Source organism: Elephantulus edwardii, unplaced genomic scaffold (genome assembly GCF_000299155.1).
Source record: "Elephantulus edwardii isolate Elephantulus edwardi_28Jun2011 unplaced genomic scaffold, EleEdw1.0 scaffold00028, whole genome shotgun sequence".
Classification (NCBI taxonomy): Eukaryota; Metazoa; Chordata; class Mammalia; order Macroscelidea; family Macroscelididae; genus Elephantulus; species Elephantulus edwardii.
Window position 1 is genome coordinate 19,229,213 of NW_006399778.1, and position 23,526 is coordinate 19,252,738.

Below are 23,526 nucleotides of genomic sequence, written 5' to 3' on the forward strand. Positions count from 1 at the left end.
GGGTAACCATTATCACATTTGACACATCAGTGTCACAGTGTTCAGCTTCACAGCAACCACAAGTTACCTTTGTACAGCAAGTGGACAGACTAGAAGATTGTTTGACCAAAAACAATTAAAACCAGGCCTGAGGGCCACAGATTAAAGTCACCACCTTTGGCTTGGTAGCAGCACTTTCTGTCCACAAGGCCCACTAAGCTCTGGAAGGAATTACATTGCAGATATTCTTTATCAACTTGATTTTCTAATTTGACAATAGAGGTGTCTTCCCATGTCATTATTTGTGACTGTCCCACATTCTTTTTAATGATAGCACTGTGTTGTTGTGTACCGTTAAGTCAGAACTGAACCATGCTGTTAACTGTATGGGAGGAGATTGTCCACCCTTCTTCCACAGAGCAGCTTGAAGATTTGAACCTTGTGCCTTTGGGATTGCAGCACAGATTCTTACCACTAAGCCACCAGAGTTCTGTATCCACTACTTAAAATATACTAGAACTTACTTAGCTAGGATCCATTTGATGGTTGATTAGGCTTTTCTGATTTACCCTCCAGTGTTTCACACTGATCTATTCATATGACCTGTATGGGTTCTAGCATTGATATGTCTGTATGGTCCACTTCATACTATATAAAACATATTATGATTAATTCAAATAAATATTATCAATACACTCTGGTGGCTTAGTAGGTAAGGAGTTATGCTCCCAACCCAAAGGCAGGCAGTTTGAATCCACCCGGTGATCCACAGTAGAAAGGCAGGAAATATCCCTCTATATACCATATCAAACATACTAAAATTATTTCAAATTTATACTACTAAAAATATTTCTTGCACATGTATGTAGAATGGAGCTCTTGTGGTCTAGTGGCAAGAAGCTATGCTGCAATCCTGAAGGCAAACAATTCGAGGCCACCAGCAGCTCTGCGGAAGAAGGGTGGGCAATCTCCTCCCATGCGATTAACAGCCTCTGAAAACCGTCTGAAGGAGCGGCTATGGATCCAACTGCACAGTACAAGACAACAACATGTAGATATTTTTAAAAGATTCCTAGAATTCTGAGATTCCTTAGCTTAAAGTAGTGCATTTTTAAACCAATTGACTATGACATGTTCACAGGGTCATTAAAAGTCATGGTTGATCTGGGAAGCTGGGCTGTTTGAAGAAGAATATGGCATTAGGATTGGAGGAACAACAAGCTACAGTATGAAGGCCACACAACCTTGCTTGCTGAAACTGAAGACTGAAGTACTTCCTGATGAATTGAAAAAGTATAACTTTCAGTATAGATTATACCTCCGCATAAAGAAAACAATGACCCTCAAAACTGGATTTACAAACAACAGTGTGATAAAGAACAGAATGACATAGAGGATTTAATTTTACTTGGATCCACAGAAGCAGCAACCAAGAAATCAAAGCTAAAAATGCGGCGAGTGTGCTGCAAAAGATCCCCTTACAGTGTGAAGGAGCAAAGAAGTCACTTGGAGACCAAGGGGCATGCAAACCAAATCATGGTATATTCAGTTACCTCATATGCATAACAAAACTGAACAGTGTATATAGAAGCCCATAAAGAACAGATGCATTTGAAAGATGGCGTTGGTAGAAATTTGAGTGAGGCAAGAAGAGCAAATAAATCTGTCTTGGAGAAAGCACAGCTAAGAACACGCTTTAGAAGCGAGGATGGCAGGACTTCATCTCCTGTAACAGTCCTTAAATAATACCACACTTGGTAAAAGAGAGAATCAGCGAAAAAGAAGACCTCCAGTGGGATGGGTTAACACAGAGGCTGCACCAATGGGTTCAAGTACAGGAAAATTATTATGAAGATGGAGCAGGACCAGGCAGTGTTTTGTTCTGCTGTCACTGTGAGTCCGTGGTCACTAACGACAGTAGCAACATGCTCTCTGGGCAATCATTGTGCAATCTCTTCTCTTTTGAACTTTTCACTGTGGTTTGGGTGTAAGTTTACAGAGAGAATTAGCTTTCCATTCCATTTATACACATCACTCCGCGCCTTCTTGTGAAGTGAGAAGCAATTGTTTTCATATGTAATGAAACATTAATGAATGTTAACATTAACAATTAATGAAACTCACATCATCTCATTTGTGGATATTTATTTAATCATTTATTCATCTTGGATTTTTCTATCTTCAATTTGTATATTTTAGAGAAAATGATTTTTCTCTCCAACTCTGAAATTTGTTTGTGGACCCTGGGGACAGCTTGTGGACAGAGGCAACGGCCACTGGAGCCAGGGGAATGATGTCCTTGGAAGTTGCCATGACCAGCCCTGGCCATCTTTTCTGAGGAAAATGGGCTAAATCTCCAACCCTCCCTTTGATATTTATTCTCCAGGACAAGCTGGGATCACAGATGGGTTTGGATTCTGTCCCTGTCATGGGCTAGATCTTTTATGTGTTCCTTATAAAGCAATAAAGTAAGGCAGTCAAACAAAATTATTCAAAAAAGACACTGAGCAAAACCCTTCTCAGTTAGATCCAAGCCTTCTACCCTGTGGTGTCAAGTGTATTTAAACTTTTGGTTGTGGCTAGACTTGGGTAACACTTCTTCTGTGCTTAGTACCTTCTTGGGGCTTCCCACTGCTCATAAGATGTCATAAGATGAGGAGACAGCTCTTGCTGTTTCCTTCTGGGGCTCTCTCATCACTTGGCCACCCTTACCATATCCTGGTACTTACTATGCACCACAGGGCATTTGCACACACAGTTCTACCATCAGAGGGCCTTTGCACACAATTTGCATACATGATCCTTCCACCACAGGAATTTTGTACACACAACTTTTCTTTGCAGGGCCTCTTGCATGCACAGGGCCCACCATAGGGCCTTTGCACACACAGCCCCTTCCATCACATACTATAAGGTCTTTGTGTACACATGATCCTACCACCACAAGTTCTTTTGCAAATGTTTTTCCCTCTCCCTGTTCACCTAGTGAATGGTGATTTGCCTTTCAAGACTCATCCTCAGTGTCACCTGCTTCGAGACACCTTTCAACTCCTCATGTCAGTCAGGTGGCTCACGGGACACCACGTTTCTCTTCTGCCTGGTGGTGTCACAGTTGTTGACCACATCATACTTGGTTTTCTGGAATTCTTTAGCTAATGTTTGTCTTACTGAAAAAATGGTGAGTTTGGGGACATGGCAGCTAGCTTGCTACAGTATTCCTCAAAATAAGTCTCATTCTGAGCTTCATTTCACAGATGGGCATGTGTAGTACATTGAGATCAACCCTCTGCTCAGCATTGTAGTACATGTACTCCTTCATGTAAGTGGGTGGCGGCTGCGTATCAGTCCTTAATGGAAGCAGAGACTTCTGAGACACCACTGCCCCCAAAGTCTGTGCTTGTCAAGTATGAACTGGCTCAGAACTGACGCTCCATTGGTTTTCTGAGGCTGTAAATCACATGGAAGGAGCTTGCCCATTTTTCACCAAATCTACCTTTGGGTTGTTGTTGTTATTGTTAGGTGCTGTTGAGTTGAGGACAACTCATAGCAACCCTCTGAACAAAAGATCTGAATTCTCTTCTATGCTGTACCATCCTCACACTTCCTGACACCCAAGAGCCCATTGTAACAGTCACATGTCAATATATCTAGTTGAGGGTCTTCCTCTCCTTCACCCATCCTCCACTCTTCTCAGTATCGTGTGCCTTTCTAAGGAATAGCCTCTCCTAGCAACATGTCCAAAGTATGTGAGGCAAAACTTCATCATCTCTTTGCCTCCAAAGACCACTCCGGCTGCACCCTCTCCAAGATGCATCTGTTCATTCTCTTGGCCCTCCACGGGATGTTCAGTGCTCTTCTCCAACACCACAGATCTTCTGCAACAAGTGCTTCAAGTCCTCCTCATTTTCAGCAAGTAAGGTTGTGTCATCTGCATAACACAGGTTACTGATGAGTCTCCTTCCGATCCTGATACCACACTCTTCTTCACAGAGTCCGGCTTCTCTGATAATTTGCTCAGCGTACAAAGTGAATAAGTATGAAGAGAGAATACAATATAGATTTTTACAGACAATTCACTAATTGCTAAATGTCATCAAGTTAACTACAACTCACAGCAACCTTATGAAGAACAGATCTGAACCCTGTCCTATCAGGTGGCACCTTCATCAGCTCTGATACCCTTGAGCCCATTGCTTTAGTCACTGGGTCAGTCCATGTCATTGAGGGTCTGTGTGCAGAGAAGTGGAATTCAATCTGAGATTAATTTCTTTCTAAAACCAGAAAGGAAGGAGCTGGTGCATTCCCCTCATTCTCTCCTCATTCACCTTGAACATCTCTGCTGGCTACCGTGATCTGTGATCTATCGGAAAGACTGTGATGGCTGTGCACAAGCGTATTGGCTTCTCTCAGTTTAAATGGCCCTCTTGTTGCTAGATCATTTGGAGGTCCCAGTGGGATTGCAAATGAGTTGGCAGGAGGGGGGAAACAGGCACTTTAAGAGGGTGTGATGCAGTGAATTATTGATGTGGCCTTCCTAGCCCTGGTCTTTGTGATTCTCACCACACAGGTGTGGTGTTGTTGTTACGCGCTGTGGAGTTGACTGTGACTCATAGCGACCCTATGAACAATGGCTCTGAACCTTGCCCTATCCTGAGTTAACCTCACTGTCTGTGACACAGCTGACCTCATTGCCACAGTCTCTATGGCAATTCATTTTATCTGGGGTCTTCTTCTCTTGTGTTGACCTGTGCTGACTTACGCTGACTCCCACTGACCCTCTAGACTTATGCAAATGTGAAGTGTTTACGGCCGATGGAGGGATTGGACCACTTGTTAATAATGTAAATAAGGTAAGTGGCACCTTTTGGGTGGGGCCGTGCAGGTAAGTTGTGTACAATGCTAGCATGGGGAGGGCTCAGTGTGTAGTGTATAGGGCTGCTAACCAAAAGTCAGGAGATTGAATCCACCAGCCGCTCTGAGGCAGAAAGAGGAGCCGTCTTCTTCCTTAAAGACTTACTGCCTCTGAAACCCGAAGGGTCATTAAGAGTTGGAATTGACTCCACAGCAGCAGGTTTGGCCTAGGGCCAAAGGGAGGTCTGTCTTTTAGCATAGCTAAGAAGTACTGTGTTATGCAGATGACACAACCCTGCTTGCTGAAACTGAGGAGGACCTGAAATGCTTGCTGCAGAGTGTCAAGGACTGCAGCCTTCAGTATGGACTGAGGCTCAGTGTCAAGAAGACAAAGATTCTCACCACTGGACCAATTGGCAGCATCAGGATGGATGGTGAAGAGATTGAGATTGTACACAGCTCTAGTTTGCTTGGCTCCACAATCAAAACTCTTGGCACCAGAAGCCAGGAAATTAAAAAAACGTATTGCAATGGCAAAGTCTGCTGTTAGGGACCTCTCCAGGGTACTAAAGAGCAATGGTGTCACTCCGGAGACTAAGGTGTGTCTGATAGAGGCTATGGTCTTTGCAGTCACTTGTTATGCATTGGAGAGTTGGACAATGACTAGGGAGGCTAGAAGGAGAATTGATGCCTTTGAGCTGTGGTGCTGGAGAAGAGTATTGAATATACCATGGACTGCCAAGAAAACAGATTCATCCTGGAGAAGGTTAAACTGGCTGCTCCTTGGAGACAAGGATTCTGGGGCTTTGTCTGACATACTTTGGACAGGTTGTAAGGAGGGACCAGTCCTTGGAGAGGCGCATCATGCTTGGGAGGGTGGAGGGACAGCGCAGGAGGGGAAGACCCTCTATGAGGTGGATTGATTCAGTGACTGGGGTAATCAGGATGGGAGTGTCAGAGACAGTGCAATTGGCACAGGATAGAGCAGGGTTTAGGGCTGTTGTACATAGGGTCGCTATGAGTCACAAGCGACTCGATGGCACATAACAACAACAACAAGATCTTGTCATTATATCCTGTGTTGTCCCTGATCCTAAATGAAATCTGTTAAAAACCTCAAAATTATTGTTGTGGAGTTGGAACTTCCCCATAGTTGACCCTCTATTGTTTTCTGAGGCTGTAAATCACTCTGCAGGAGACTGCCCATTTTTGTACCTTGGGCCTGTTGGTGACTTTGAATGCTAGAAAGGCATGGCCTTCTGGGTAGCAGCCCAACCCTCTACAGACTACACCATCAGAGCTCCCTAACCGTAGCTCGTTATTTCCCTAATAAACACCATGACAATGAGTACTGCTTGTGAATTCTGTGTGGCTACTGCAATGAATTCTCAAGCCCAGCAGAGAAGATGGGGGTGCCTTGGAAGGGACAGTTGATGTCCGAATTGGTGGAAGAAACGTTTAATACATGGAGTATGGGGCCATAGCTGACCTCATGGGAACTGGTCTTGGAGTTGCTTTTGATGGGGATTCTTCCCCCTTGTGAAGTTATGATGGCCAGATGCTTTTGCTCCTGTGACAACTTCTTTTACAGGATGGTAAATATTTCAACAGTCTGGTTCTCATCAGATGGTTTCTAGTCCTCAAAAAGGGAGCATTTGGGCATGTGTGTACCTCAACTGTGTCAGAGTGTGACTTCTTAGGATTTAGTCTGGGTTCCTTTGTATTGTAGGAGTCCTGGTGGCACAGTGGTTAAAACACTTGGCTGCTATATTAGGGATGGCAATTTGAACCAACCAGCCTTTCTCTGTGGCAGGAAGATATGGCAATCTGCTTCTGTAAAGCCTTGAACACCTTGGGAGGACAGTTCTGTTCTGTCCAGTAGGGTATCTAGGAGTTGAATTCATGGAGTTACAACTCCATGTTATAAGTTGTAAAGATACGTTAAATGACAATCATGAGTAATAAGACTTTACCTTTTAAATGAACTAATACTTATTGAGTATTATTATGTGAAGGTGCTGTGCTGAGCCCTGATGTGCAGGATTCTAGTTCATCTTCATCAGAACCAAATGAGGCAGATCTTATGGCATCATCTCCAATCCCTCATCCTTCCTCATTTCACCAGTGAGGAATCTGAAGCACAGAGATGTCAAGTCATTTGTGCTATGTTTCACAGCTGCCAAGTCAAGATTTAAACCTGGGCTTCTTTGATTCAAAAGCCATGCTCTTAGCCTTTTCGCAGTCATATACTGAAGCTTGTTGAATTTTATATTTTAAAAAATTTTTTTTTAATTTTAATTGATATTTTAACAAATGTTTATAGAGAACCTGGAATTCCATTTATTCACTGTTGAACATTTTCCTCCCTAACCCTGCCCAGTTCATTTTTCTCTTTGAAAAAAAAATTCTTCATTGTTGTACAACTTCCTCCCCCATTCCAGTCCACTTTGCTATGCACCTCTTATTATGGACTGCTATCATGCAAATAATACCTAATCATATATTCCTTTTAAACAGTTCTTTGCCTTATCTGTTTCAATGCAGTATACATTATTTATCTCCTCTTTACTTGGTTCTCTCCTAACCTCCATGTCAGTCCTGTTTTATAACAGTAGCATTATGCAGTATTTGTCCTTTTGTGACAGAGATATTTCACACAGCATAATGTCCTCCAGGGAATAGTACAGGAGTTCCTTGTTTTCAATGCAGTGTAGTATTCCTATGTGTGACTATACCACAGCTTCTCTATCCATTCATTTGTTGATGGGCGCTTGGGTTGTTTCCATCTCTTTGATTATGAAAAAAAGTAGCAATATACATGAGTGTGCATCTATCTGCCTGGGTGGCTGTCATGGTTTCTTGCGGTATATTCCCAGTAGTGGAATTACTGGGTCAAATGGTATTTCTACTTGCAACTTTTTGAGAAAGAGCCATACTGCCTTCCACAGTGGTTGCACCATTTTATACTCCCACCAACAGTGAATAAGGGTTCCAGTTTCTCCACAACCTCGCCAGCATTTGTTGTTTGCTGCTCTGTTGAACTTTGCTATTGTCACTGGGGTGAGATGATATATCACAGTTGTTTTGATTTGCATCTCTCTTAGAGCTAGGGATTTTGAACATTTCTTCATGTGCTTGTTTGCCTTCTGAATGTCTTCTTTGGTGAAAATTCGTCGAATTTTCAAAAGCAAGTTACCAATATTAGAGTCAAATTATCCCCTATTAGGAACAAAATATATGAATCAAGGTGATATTTTTAAACTAGTTTGGGTATTCTCTGTGATCTGTCATTTTTTTTTTCACACAGTCCATGAATTCTGGCCATTAAGATGCAACCTTGTACAGTGAGTTGATGTTACACTGCCGCCGCTGTTGTTGTTAGGAGCCATCAAGTGGACTATGACTCAGAGCAACCCAATGAACACTGGATCTGAACCTTGCCCTACCTTGCGACAGCCTCACCATCTCTGACATGCCTGAGCCCATTGTTAGTCACTGTGTCAATCTTTCTTGTTGGGGGGTGCTTTCCTCTCTTTCTCTGACCCTCCATCTCTCCCAGCATGATATATTTTTCTAAAGACTGGCTCCTCTTCCCAAGTCTATCTGGGACAGAGTGTCATGAAGGTGCCCCTTAGAGGCAAAGATGGGGGAACTTAGTTTCACCTACTTTGGGTGTGTTGTCAGGAGTTGATGCTATGAGGGAGGAGCAATTCAGAAAAGGAGAGTCAGAAGGGTTGTGCAACTCAAAGAATGTAATCAATGCCACTCAATTGTACCTGTAGAATCTGTTGAGTTAGTGTATGTTTATAGTCTCAAAAACAAAGCATACAAAATTTAAAAGGGGAAAAAACTCCACAAAGTAAAAATAACAACACAACAAACAATCCAGCTCCCCCCTCAAAAAAGACTGTAAAATGTCATTTATATGACATGCTAAAGCAGAGAAAACCAAAAGGATAGCAATCAGACCAAGAGCTGCCAGACCCAAGGGATCCCTACAAAGGGATGCGAAGGGATCCAGATGGGAAGCTGTGATGGAGAAGCCTCAGGAGATATGAGGGCCTCTAAGCCATATGACTTTTTTTTTTTTAAATTTAGGTTGTTTATTTTTCATTTCAATGAACATCTACAGAGATTTTGGGATTCCATTCATTCATTGTTTGGGAGAGGAGAGGGACAGCGTAAGAGAGGAAGACCCTCGATGAGATGGATTGATTCAATGACTTGGGTAATAGGGGTAGGTGTGTTAGAGACAAGAAGATTGTCACAGGATAGGACAGGGTTTAGGGCTGTTTTACATAGGCTCGCTATGAATTGCTAGCAACTCGAAGGCACATAAAAACAACACCACTCACTTAATGGCTGAGGGGAGTGACTTGGTGACTGATCCTAAGTGAGGTCATGGAATGGGATGGAGGCACCAAGAAACTTGGAGACTCAGAGGATTTGGAGTTGGGATAGAGGACTGAAAATCTGGCCAGAAAGAAATACATTAGAGAACCACATATCCCCAAATTTGGTTTATAATAAAACAATTGTGCCCAGGAATGAAGGTGAATGAAGTTGACTTGCCTATTCTCCAGTGAGCCTGGGGAGGCCGGATGTGGATGGTGACAGACACGAAGTTAGTCCCCAGATGTTGTGTGGTCATTAAGTGAGGATGGGAAGGGAGAGAGAAAGAAACTCTTGAAGTTGTGTGTGACCTGCAGTGACCAGGCTGTGAGGAGACAACTACGCAATAATCCCTAAAACTGACAGGAAATAAAATTAGATGGAGTATCTGTCTTCTATGTTCTTTTCTTTCATAAATCTCAGGTTGCTTCACACTTGTAAAATGTAATGAACTGTTAAAAACCTCCCAGGGTCCACTGCAATCTCAATACAGATACAAATTCTATTCTTCAGCAATCTAGAAAAGGCAGTTTTCAGTTTTACTTGGAATGGAAAGAGACCCCCAAAAGCAAAACACTACTGAAAAAGGGAAACAAGGTAGGAGGCATCACACTCCCTGATCTCAAATCCATGGTGGTGAAGATAGCACGGTACGGATACAGCAACAGACATATAGGTCAATGGAACAGACTGAGAACAGAAATCAGTCCGTCCACCTACTGTCAACTGATCTTTGCCAAGGAGACAGAGTCAGTTAAGTGGGAAAATGACAGTGTCTTTAGCAAACGGTGTTGGCAAAATTAGAAAACCATCTACAGAAAACTTAAGCAAGACCCACACTTCACATCTTACATAAAACCCAACAAAAGGTAGATTAGGGACTGAAAAGTAAAACCAAAGATTATAAATTTCATCAGAGAAAAGCTAGGAAGAACTTTAGAAGCCCTAATCCACAGTATGAACAGACTTTCAAGCATAATAAAAACCCTACAACCAGGAGAGAATAAAATAGATGAATGTGACCTTCTAGGAATCAAATCCCTATGCACATCCAAAAACTTCTCTAAGAGGATAAGAAGGAAAACCAGACTGGGAAAAAATATTTTGCCATGACATATCTGTTAAGAGACTTAGATCTAAAATTTATAGAACACTCTAGCACCTCAACAAGACAAAGGTAAACAAACCAATCATAAAATGGGTGCAGGATAGGTACATAATGTCACCAAAGAAGATAGATGGTGAACAAACACATGAAGAAAATGTTCAAAACCCCTATCTATCAGAAAGATAAAAATCAAACAACTATGAGATACCACCTCATACCAGCAACAATTGCAAAGTTCAACAGGGCAGCAAACAAATGCTGGCGAGGTTGTGGAAAGATTAGAACTCTTATTCACTGCTGATGGGAGTGTCAAACAGTACAACCATTATGGAAGGCAGTCTGGCACATTCCCAAAAAGTCGAAAATAGAAATAACATTTGTCTCAGAAATTCCACTACTGGGACTATTACCCTAAAGAAACTAGAGCCACAGCTCACACAGATGGGTGCACACCCATGTTCACTGGTGCATTATTCACAACAGCAAAGAAACGGAAGCAATCCAGATCCTATCAACAAATGAATGTATAGTAAAGATATGGTATATTCACAGTGGAATACTACACAGCATGGAAAACAATGAAATACTAAAATATTACACAACATGGGGGAGACTTGAGGATATCATGCTGAGTGAAATATCTCAGTCACAAAAGGATAAATACTACATAACACACCACTGTTATAAAATAGGACAGACATGGGGGAGCTGGGGAGGGATTGGGGAGAGAGTGAAGAGATAATTAACACTAGCATTAGAACAGATGAATGAAAGAAAAATCTGAAAGGAATATGATTATGTATTAAATGTATGAGAAGAATCTGGAATAAGGGGTGCATTATGGGGTGAGCTGAGAGAGAGAGGAAATAAAGTTTTAAAATTTATAAATGGGGGAAAACAAAAAGGGAAAGCCTCCCAGGGCAGCTGTGGGAAAGAGAAGGGGATTACAGGAACACATGGCTCTATGTATTTGAGTTAAAGCATATCACTTTAGACCAACAATGTATTTCATGTTGTACTGCTAACATAAAGGAAGGCAGTTCAAATCCACCATCCACTAGACGGGAGAAAAATGAGGTTGTGTGCTTCCATAAAGATTCATAACACTGTAAACTCACTGGAGGGAACACACCATGAGTCAAAATGGACATGCCAGCCCCAGTGAGTTTGGGTTCGGATTTGTGGTCTCTATTCACATACGTATGCAACATACAGTTAGTCACCTGCCACAGGACAAACATTATGTGGCCACAACAGAAAGTCTGAAAGGATGGATGCCTGAAACGTCCACAGAGGGAGCAGGGCCATAAAGATGACACCTGGATTTAAGGGGTTTCTTACTTTCTGTTTATCTTCAATGTATTTATTTATTTTTTAACAATTGACTGTGTCCTACTTTTAGAACAAGAGATAAATAGAAGTGACAGTGCGCACACACCCTCAGGTTGTGAGGCCATCCCTAAGCCACACGCAAAAGTGCCAATAAAGAAATACCTTGCTTGATGAAGGGAACCTTGTGGGTCTTGTCCACCACAAATGAGAACATCTTCCCGCCGGTGCTCTCAGGCCGCTTGTGGGGGCAGGGCTGGGCCATGGTGGACCTGGGGAGGCCCTGGGACCAGCTCCTCTGTGCTGGCATCTGCTGGATGCCCTGGTAGAAGGGGAAATGGGGTGGCGAAGGTGACTTGTTCGGCTGCTGTGAGGTCCAAAGTGGCTGTGGCCTGGGCCAGGGCATTGGGCTTCTCACCCACGGGTAGGAGACCTGCAGGGGCAGACAGGAAGGTCAGGAGAGGTTATCGCAGGCTGGGATGGTTTCCACCCCCTCTTTCCAGGTATATAATTGCTGTCCAAGGTCTCAGTTTGTGAGTCACCTCCCCCAGGAAGTCTTTCTGGACTCTCTCTAAGTTGGGTGGTCCCTGCCATGGGTCTCATGACTGGCACCCATACACCTTAACTCATTAAATACACTCTGGGAGGAGGCTGGCATGGGCTTTCTCATAATGCCAGCGTTGGCTGTGAGTTGTTGATTTCATCTTGTGAGAGATTAGAGATGCTCTCTCTCTGTTACCCACTCCTGTATCCTTAGCAGCTGGAATGAACATCTGGCTCTTAGTAAAAATCAAGAGCCACTGAGTTCGCTTGATGAATGGAAACCCCGTGGGTGCCAGGGTAGGAGTAAGCTGCACTGGGTTTTCAGTCTGTGCATTTTTAGAAACTGATCACCAAGACTGCTCTCTGAAGTGCCTCTGGGTGGACGTGAACCACCAAACTCTTGGCTAGCAGCAGAGAGCTTGCTTGAACAGTTTGCACCACTCAGAGACTCGAAAAACATAATAAATTGTTCGTGGTGGAGTACCATCAAGTTGGAACTGACCCATAGCTGACGCTCTGGTGGGTTTTCAGAGGCGGTAAATTGTGTGGGAGGAAATTGCCCATCTTTGTCCTGTGGAGCAGCTGATGGATTCAAACTGCGTACCTTTTGGGATTGCAGCACAGCTTCTTACCACTAGGCCACCAGAACTCTCATACTTCATAAACAGGCCTCAAATATTTGTTGGAGAAATAAATTAACTAATGATTGTGATTCCAAGGCAACTCTGCAGGACTCCACAGCCTGCTGTCTTTCTGTCCGAGCAGCGAGCAGCAGCATGTCTGGCACCTGTGCTCTATCTAGATTCTCTAGATCCAGAGTTCTGGAGTGGCACGGTCCCACAAATCTCATTAACACTTAACCCTCCACACCCGATTCCTGGCAGATGCTGGATAAATGTTTGTCACGGGAGTATTCAGTTGTCTGACACTGGGGCAGGTACCTGTCCAGCTATCTCCAATGGAGAACACATCAAAACACCCCTAATCAGGGAGAAGAAAATGTTAAGGAGGGCTGATGCCTGCTTGGCCCTCAGTGTAAGCCATTGGTGGTGGGGTCTCATGGCTATTCCCTCTTGCCAAGTGATTAAAGGACACTTAGAAGCGCTGTCATTTACTGTGCTTAATCCATACAGAGTTCACAACGGCTTTCAAGAGGAGGAGGTCTCCTAGCTCCTATTTGATAAATGAGACTTGAAGAGGCTTAGAATTTGTCCAAGGTCAAGCTGATGATGGTGGAGACAGACCAAGATTTTAAATTTTGCTCACCCCCTGTCCCCTCCCCTCCCCTCCCTTCCCTTCTCTTCGCTCTCCTCTCTTCTCCTCTTTACCCCGCCCTCCTCTCTCCTTTCCTCTCCCTGACCCTTTCTCCTTCCCTCCCCTCCTATTCTCTCCCCTTCCCTTCCTCCTTTCTCTACTCTTTTCCTCTGCCTCTCTATCCCCTTTCTTAGTCTCTCCTTTCCTCTTCCTCCTTCTCTCCTTTTTTCTCCTCTCTCAGTTGCTTTCCCTTGTTCTCACTTCTCTTGCCTGGAAAACACACACTTTTGAGGTAAGAAGCTAAATTTACCATCAGCCTGTGCAAGGCCAGATATCTATCCGACAGGGCTCACACTTCTCTGCAGACAGTGAGGACATGAACTCTGGGGCTCACGGTGAGGGATAAGAACAGATGTTTCTAGAACAGCACCAGCAGACAGAACTTTCGGTATCTTCAGCTGGATTTTATTCACTCAGGATCCAGAACCATGCTTGACATCTTTATGCAGCAAGTCAAGGATCCCTGGTCCTGTGTGTCCTCCTGAGGTGACTTGGAGTCATCGAGAACAGTGTCCAGGGAAATCAAACACCCTTAATTCATCCATCTGGGACATCTGGTCCAGCGTCACAATTACATGGGCCCATTTAAATTCATTACAAGGAATGAGGCCATACAGAGTTTGGAGACTAATGTGTACCTTCTAGGAGTTCTAGATGATTGATTGTGTTCATGCAGAACCTGAACACAGACCAAAAGGTGGTCATTTGAACAAAAAAGGGGAATATTGCCTAGTTTAAAACCAGGAGAGTTGTACCCTTTCATTATATCTAATATGTATGCTGAGCAAATAACCTAAAAAGTTCTACTTTAGGAAGAAGAACTGGAGGAAGACTCATTAACAACCTGAAATACAGACAGCACAACTTGGCTTGCTGACAGTGAAAAGGATGTGAAGAACTTACAAAGAGTAAAACCTTCAGTAGGTATTGCATCTTGACATAGAACAAAATATTCTCACAAATGGACCAGTACACAACATTATGAGAAAAATTGAGGAAACACTAAAGTTATCCGATTTCATTCTACGTAGAAGTCAAGAAACTAAATAACTTGCTTTGGATAAATCTTCCACAAAGTACATTCTTCATGAAAGAGTAAAAATGTCACCTTGAGGACTAAGGTGTGCCTGACCCAAGCTATGGTTTGGGTTCCCCCCCACCCATGGTATTTTTAACCGTCGCACAAGCATACAAAGCTAGGCAATGAATAGGAACACTGAGGAACTGTTGCATTTGGATTGTGATGGTGGTGAAGAACATTGACCATGGACTTTCAGAAGAACCAACAAGTCTGTCTTGGAAGAAATGAAGCCAGATACTCCTTAGGAGTTAGGATGGTGAGATTTTATCTCATATACTTTGAGCATGTTATCAGGAGGGCCAGTTCCAGTGAGAAAACATCATGCCTGTGAATCAGAGGCTCAGGGGAAAAGACCACAGCCCTCAGTGATGGACTGATGCAGTGGCCACAACAGTGAGTCCAAGCACAGCAGCAATGGTGAGGCTGGCGCCACAACGGCTAGCGTTTCATTCTGTTTTGCACAGAGTTGCAATGAATAGAAGTCCAGTGATTTTGAAAATCTCCCTATTGTTCATTTCTCGGTCTTTCCATTAATTCTTTCTTCCTTTCTTGAATTTCAGAAGCTGAGTTGGCCCCACTGGCTCTGTACTACTCCATACCTCCTGTCCTCTGAAGCTCTTTAAATTTGTTCATTCCCATAGCTCGTTCCTACTGATTTAACATTATTGAATGAATTGGGGGAAGGTAAGAAAAGTTATATTCTACTATTTTCATCCCAGTTCCTAGAAAAGAAATATAGAGGTTACTGGCAGAGGTGTAGGAATTGACTTTGCTCTGGCAAGTTCAAGGGGACCTGTTAGGTAAATATGCCTTATGGTCAATTAATTACAAAGGTAGTAAAGGGAATGATCATGTCTCATTCCTCAGGCGCTCTGATTCTGTAGTTTACAGCCATGAATACACTTAGAAAGGCTCAACCCACTTAGCAGTCTTTTGAATTTTATATGCCAATTTCTTTCTAGGGCATCTCTTCTTGTACTGTCTGCCAATCACATTCCCTAGTCATAATGATTGGCTCAGAGATGGGGCAGGTGATCCATCTAAAGTTGAGGAGACCAACAGAGCATTAGGGAGCTCTGGTGGCCTAATGGTAAGAAATTGGGCTGCAATCCTGAAGGCATGCAGTTCAAACCCATCAGCTGCTCTGAGAGAGAAGGATGGACAATCTCTCCTGTGTGACCTTCTATCTCTGAAAATCCACTGGAGGGTCAGCGATGGGTTGCTTGTGACTTCATGGTACACGACAACAACAAGAGAGCACTGGCTAACTCCACCCCAAGAAGAGGCAGTAGCAGGAGTTACCAGGATCTTCCTGAGATCTCATGGGACTTGAGAAGGTAACCAACACTGAGGGAGTGAGGCCAAGATACGATGAAACAGAAGCTGATTTAGAGTCACTACTAGGTACTGAAAGGCAAACTGGAGTATAGAACCCTAGCTAATATGCAAATGTAACAAGGATGGCAATTGGCTTTTGGGAATAAAAAAAAAATAATTTAAAAAAATCGGATCTGACTGGTACAGGAGAAGACTGTCCCTCCTTCTCAAGCACAGCATCTGGTGGATTTGAACCACATACCTCAGGGACTGAAGTGCAGCTTCTTGTCACTAGGCCCCCAGAGCTCCCTTGGGAAGAAAACATTAAAAAGAACTTTTCTTGAAAGTTTGTTGATTCAGGTTGATCGAGTGTCTTTAGATGGAAAGCTCTACTTGCTAGATCTGTTCTCTCATAAGCAAGGTTGATGTTTTCTCAGGAATCACTGATGAGAGCAAAGAGGAAACAAGCAAGAAGGAAAAGGCTCACTATAAAAGATGGTCCCTGGTGGTATAATGTTTGAAGCTGCAGGTTACTGTTGTTGTTGCTGATTGCCATCGAGTTGAGCATGACTCATAGTGACCCTATGAACAAAAGGCCTGAAGTCTTTCTATAACTATTGACATTTATCAGTTCATAGAGTTTCCAGAGGCATATTGTTTAGGAAGTGGGTGCCACTCCTGCTTCCAAGCAGATTGTTAGGCACTTGGATTAGCTGTGACCATGTCCATTGCTAAATTCTTATAGGCTTGAATAAATGCCAGTTAATTATTAACCCAAGAAATAAAAACCCATTTTTCCTGATTACCTAATTATTCTTGGTGCTGTCACTTCAATGTTTGCTTTTATCCGTGCAAAAGGGTGTAGGCTGAGTGTGTGAGGTGCATCGAGCCAGTTCTGACTCCTAGCAACCCTACATTCAAGAGATGAAGTGCCTCCCAATGATGCACCAGCCTTAACCTTGCTACTGTGCTGAGTCCATTATTGCGGCTCTGAGTCAATCTACAGCTTGGAAAGTTGTCTTCTTATTGTGCTGGGCCTCTACTTTATCAAGCACGATGTCCTTTCCCAGGGACTGGCCCAAAGAAGGCAAGAGAATATCCACTTCATCTCCTAGGATACATTTTGACTGTACTTTCCCCAAGATATATGGGTTTGTTCTTCTTGTAGTCCATGGTAAATGGATTATTCTTCACCTACATCGCAATTCAAAGGCAGCGGTTCTTCCATCTTCCTTGTCCAATTCTCAGCAGCATAGATAATGATTGAAAAGACCATGGCCTGGATCAGGCACACTTTATTCTTCAAATTAACATCACTGCTCTTCAATAATTTGGAGAGGTCCCTGACTGCAGACTTTCCCAGTGCAATATATCTCCTGATCTCCTGACTGCTGATACCAAGTGTTCTGACAGTGGATTTAAGTAAGATGAAATTGTTAACATTTTCAATCTTTTATCTATGTATTATGATGTCATCTATTGGCCTAGTGTTGAACTTTTTTGTTTTCTTCACATTAAGATACAATCCATATTCTTTGAAAAACCCTATAGAAATGAAGAACATCTTTGATGGACTCATTGACAGACTGGACATAGTTGGGGGCGGGGGGAAGCAGTGAGTTTGAAGATATGTCAAAAGAAACTTCTCAAATTGCAAAGCAAAGGGATTGGGGTTGTTGTTATCTCCAACAGAGTCACAGCTGACTTTCCAGTTGATTTTCAGAGGCTGTGAATCACATGGGAGGAAACAGCCTATCATTCTGTGGAGTAGCTTGTGTATTTGAACCATGTACCTTTGGGTTAGCAGTGCAACTCCATACTAAACCACCAGGGTTCTCTAGGGGGACAGACCAAAAGTAACAATGAAGGGAATGGATATAAAAAACTTTGGGCAATTACCATGTATGTAAGGCAACGTCCAGAAGAAGAGATAGACTAAATGTGAAATAATAACATGACTGAGGATCTTCCAAAACTGCTGACAGCCACAAACCACAGATTCAGGAAAATCACAGAACAGTAAGCAGGATAAATTTAAAAAAAATAAATAAATCTATGCTTGGACAATGGTGTCTCTCTGGAGACTAAGGTGCGTCTGATACAGGCCATGGTCTTCCCAATCACCTGTTATTGCATCAGAGAGTTGGACAATGACCAAGGAGGATAGAAGGAGAATTGATGTCTTTGAGCTGTGGTGCTGGAGAAGAGTATTGAGAATACCATGGACTGCTAGGAAAACAAACAGATTTGTCCTGGAAAGGGTTAAACCGGGTGGCTCCTTGGAGGCAAGGATTCTGAGGCTCCGCCTAACATACTTTGGACATGTAGTGAGGAGAGACCGGTCCTTGGAGAGGGACATCATGCTTGGGAGGGTGGAGGGACAGCGCAGGAGGGGAAGGCCCTCTGTGAGGTGGATTGATTCAGTGACTGGGATAACTGGGATGGGAGTGTCAGAGACGGTGCGATTGGCACAGGACAGAGTGGAGTTTAGGGCTGTTGTACATAGGGTCGCTACGAGTCGCAAGCGACTCGACGGCACATAACAACAACAACATGCTTGGACATGGCATATTCAAAGTGCAGAAAATCAAAGACGGAGGAAAATTTTGAAGGATGCCAGGGGCAAGAGTCTGGAAAGAGCAAGGCTATGAATTAACCTTCTCTTCAGAAACCATGAAACAAGAAAGGAGTGGAATGGTAGAGTGTTTAGTGTTGAATCAATTTGCTAAATGGAATATCAAACAAAGAGTAATGCACATCTTATATTATTTTGTAAAGAATGGGTTACACACTCTTTGTGCTAGTAAACTTTGTTATATGTATGTGCATAGTTTGTTTTTTCAAAAGGCCAGTAATTAAATATTTGCCAGCACATCACCCAGCCAAGTGCCTGGCATGCACTTTGAGTGGTAACTGAAGTGAACTGAACAGTGGCAAAAAGAATCTACATAAACCAATTACCAGAGCTGGGCAGGGAAAATATAGAAAGTAAGGGTATATACTCACAGACTAGAAGGATGGATGCATATTAAAGAGACCTCAAAATCACCCTGACGGAGCTCCCACTGGCCAAATCTGGAGCACCACGAGTAAATAGAGATTGGCACATTGTACTGTAGTTCAAAATATAACATAATAGATACGAGTCCCTGCTGATAGAAACATGATTGAGTAAATAAATGCTGCTGTTAGTTGCCATGTAATCAAACACAGCACACAATGATTTTGAGGAGACCAAAACTCTGCCTCTTCTCCTGTGTCCTCTTCACAATCTCGGCCATGCTCAAGCTCATTGTTGAAGTCCTTATGTCAATATATCTCATTGAGAGTCTTCCTCTCCTTCACTAACCTTCACCTTTTCAAGCGTAATGGCCTTTACCAATGGCTGAGGCTTCTTGACAACATGCCCAATATATGTGAGACGAAGTCTCGCCAACATTATATCCAAGAATTGCCCTGGTTGCACTTCTTCCAACACAGATTTGTTTTTTTGGAACCCCATGGTATATTCAATACGCTTTGTCAACACCACAGTTCAAAGGTATCAATTTTTCTTTGATCTTCCTTATTCACTGTTCCACTTTCATACGCATATAAAGCAACTGAAAACACTATAGCTCGGATCAGGCACACCTTAGTCTTTAAGCTGGTATCCTTGATCTTCAGCACTTTAAAGAGGTCCTTGATCAACTCTCTTGATTTCTTGACTGTTGTAATGAGGTGTGCTGATTACAGATTCAAGTAAAATGTAATGAGGTGTGCTGATTACAGATTCAAATAAAATGAAACCACTGAACTCTAATGATGCTGCATATTGGTCCAGCTGTGAGGATTTTTGAGTTAAGTAAATAAGGAAAGAGATAGACCTTACTTGCAGAAGAATTTCTCATGTCTTTAAGCGAATTATGTGTATGTTATATGGGCTTCCCCAACTGAACAGTCCCCTCTTACATTAGTTTTCTATGTGTGTAATATGTTATTTATGTGGTTTCATGAACTGAATTGTGTTCATTCTCTGAAATACATATATTTACTGATAAAATGTGGAAACTATGTAATGATCTCCCATGATCTGATAAATCAAATAGTAGGAGAATTACGGGTAGAAAGTAACCCTCTTATATTCCTTTTCATTAATAATAAATGAATGAGGATGACAGAAGAGCCAACTATGCCTCTGAGGTGTGATGTTGGCGATGAGTACGTGAATATCCAATGGACTGACAAAAAGAACAAACAAGCCTGCTTTAGAGAAAGTGCAACCAGGGTGCTCCTCAGAGGCAAGCAAGGATGGTGAAATTTTGTCTCACATACTTTGTACAATTATTCATGATGGATGGAGAAGATATTAAGGTTGTGAACAGTTACAGCTTACTCGGCTCCACAATCAACACTCTTGACACCAGCAGTCAGAAAATCAAAAGACAAATTGCATTATGTAAAGCTGCTGTCAGGGACCTTTCCAGAGTACTGAGAAGCAATGATGTCAGTCTAGAGACTAAGGTGTGCCTGATCTAGTCCATGATCTTCACAATTACTTGTTATGCATCAGAGAGCTGGATAATGACTAAAGATGATAGAAGAAGAATCAAAGCCTTTGAGTTATGGTGCTGTAGAAGAGTCTTGAACATCTCATGGACTACCAGAATAAACAGGTCTGTCTTGGAGAGGGTGAAACCAAGTTTCTCCTTGTAGGGACAACACAGGAGAGGAAGACTCCAGATGAGATGTATTGTACAGTGACTAGGGCAATGAGTGTAGGTGTGTCAGAGTCCGTGAGACTGGCTCAGGATAGGACAGGCTTCAGAGCTATTGTACATAGGGTTGCTATGAGTTGCAGATGACTCAATGGCACATAACAACAAACAACAAGAATAATTTTGGGCAGGTTGTCAGAAAGGACTAGTCCTTGGGAAAAAACAAACATCTTGCTGCCAAAGGTCAGAGAAAGAGGAAGGTTTTCAAAAAGGCATAGAGAAACAGTGACTGTAACAATGAACTTGAGTGTATCAGCAATGGTGAGGATGGGGTAGTCAAGGCTGTTCATCAGGTCATCATGGGTTGTGGGGGACTGGAAGGCACCTAATAACAACAGTAGCAGTAATACCCTGTAATCCCATTATAGCCCTAATTAGATGGAAGGGGAGTTCCCCTACAGTGTGACCTATTAATAGCTTTTATCTCACCTGTGGCCTATTAATAGCTTTTATCTCACCAGAGGTAAAAGCAGAAGAAAGCAAGGTGAAGGGACAGGAAATAATCACCCAGGAGTAGAGTGCATCTTTCTGGACGAGGGTCCCTGCAGGACAAAACTCCCAGGGAAGGCCAGAACACATGGAAGACTCCAGAGAATAACAAGTCCTACAGATGGTGGAAGAAATAAGGCCTTTCCTCCACTAGTGACCGAAAGATAGCCTTCTAGATCTGGAACCCTGAGTGTGGACGTCTAGATTCCTAAACTGTAAAAGAATAAGTTTGTTTGTTAAAACCATTCACTTGAAGTATCCCTGTTATGGCAGCACTAAACATGTGGGCACATGAAACCTGATTTGTTGTTATTCTTGTTATGTTGTTATGGAACTTGTAATTGTTACGTTGTTACAGAATTTCTTATTGTTATTGTTACAGAACTTGGTTTTTGTTGTTGTTGTTGTGATTGTTATTGCTATTATGGAACTGACTCACACCTAATCCTCTAGTGGGTTTTTCAGAGGCTGTAAATCACATGTAAAGTGACCACCCATCCTTCTACTTCAGGGCAGCTGTTGGATTTGAATCACCTGCCTTTTATGTGATGTTGTTATTATTATGTGTCATCGAGACAAGTATGACTCATAATGATCTTATGAACAACAGATCTGAACCCTGTCGTGTCCTGTGCCATCCTCATCATCTCTGACACAGTTGAGCCAATTGATGTAGTCACTGTATCAATACACCTTGCTAAGGAAAGAGTCTTCCTTTCCTTCACTGACCCTCCACCTTTTCAAGCATGATACCCAAGAAATAGCCTCTCCTAGTAACATGACTAAAAGTAACATGGTGCCCTGGATAGGAGTCTGGATCTTGAATTCAGTTAATAAGAGTGTAGTAGTGTTGATTTTTTTTTTTCAGTTTGACAATGGCAATGTAATGTCCCTGAATGAGGTAAATGGTTCCATGCTTGGCTATGATCCAGAAAGTTATGGTTCAAACTCATTCAGAGGAGCACAGGAAAGCAGTGTGGTGATTTGCTTCCAAAAGTTTATAGCCTTGAAAACTTTATGGAATATAGTTCTTCTCTGCACAGTGTATTTTTGCTGTTGATGTTAGGTGCCATCAAGCTGTCTATGACTCATAGCGACCCAAGGAACAATGGACTGAACCTTTCCCTAACCTGTACCACCTCACCAATTCTGACACACTTGAGCCCACCATTACGGTCACAGTGTCAATCCATCTCATTGAGTGTCTTCCCTTCGTGTACCGACCCTTCATCTTTCCAAGCATCATGTCCTCTTCCAAGGGCTGCCTCCTCCTAACAACACATCCAAAGAGAGCTCTCTCTGGTGGCATAGTGGTAAGGAACTTCGCTGCCAACCCAAGGGCAGAGGATTGAATCTACCAGCTGCTCCCTGGTAGAAAGAGAGGAAATCTCCTCCCATGAGACTATATTGCCTCTGAAAACCTGCTGGAGGGTCAGCTATGAGTCGATTCTGATTCGACAATATATGACAGCTAACAACATGCTCAAAGTATGTAAGATGAAGTTGCACTCTCCTTGCCTCCAAGGAGCACCCTGGCTGTACTTTTCCCAAGACATATTTGTTTGTCCTTTTGGCAGTCCTTGGAACATTCAACAATCTTCTCCAACACCGTAACTCAAAGGCATCAATAATTCTCTGTCATCCTTAGTCACTGTCCAACTTGCAGCTATATAGCAAGTAATTGAAAAGATCGAAGTTTGGATCAGGTGTACCTTAGTCCTCAAACTGATATCATTGCTCTTCAGCACTTTTTAAAAGGTCTTATGAAGATGGAAATGCCACCTTTCCTAAGGACAGACAATCAGTCTCCAATTTTGTCATTCCTAGAGAGAAACAAGGTACTCTGCTTCCATGGAGACTCTTCCATGGAGAAGTGAGTGAATTGACATGTTCATCCCCAATCTCTTGGCTCAAAATTCCAGTGTTTCTGATAGGTGCTGTGGAGTTGACTCTAATTTATGGCTACTAACAGAACAGAATAATGGTTCTGGTCCATCTTAACAACTGTTGGTTTGCTCAAGTCCATTGCTGTTCTTAGTGTGCATCCTGAGTACCTCCGAACTTAGTTCATTTTCTAGAACAATAATGGATAAAATGTTGTTGTAATCCATAACGTTTTCCTTGGTTAATATTTGGGAGTAGCTTACCAGGCCCTCCTTCTTAATCTGTCTTAGTCCGGACGCTCTGCTGAAACTTGTTCAGCATAGGCGATCATGTTGTTGTTGTTGTTATGTGCCGTCGAGTCGCCTGCGACTCATAGCGACCCTATGTACAACAGCCCTAAACTCCGCTCTGTCCTGTGCCAATCGCACTGTCTCTGACACTCCCATCCCAATTATCCCAGTCACTGAATCAATCCACCTCAT

General features: G+C 42.7%; 1 protein-coding gene across 1 annotated transcript in view; it reads right to left on the reverse strand.

Annotated features, from left to right (window-relative positions):
- The window catches only part of FHAD1 (forkhead-associated (FHA) phosphopeptide binding domain 1), a 248,176-nt gene that overhangs the window by 162,482 nt on the left and 62,168 nt on the right, over positions 1-23,526 (reverse strand). The window contains 1 exon segment of the mRNA XM_006883707.1: positions 11,825-12,092. Coding sequence (XP_006883769.1) covers positions 11,825-12,092 — 268 coding nt within the window.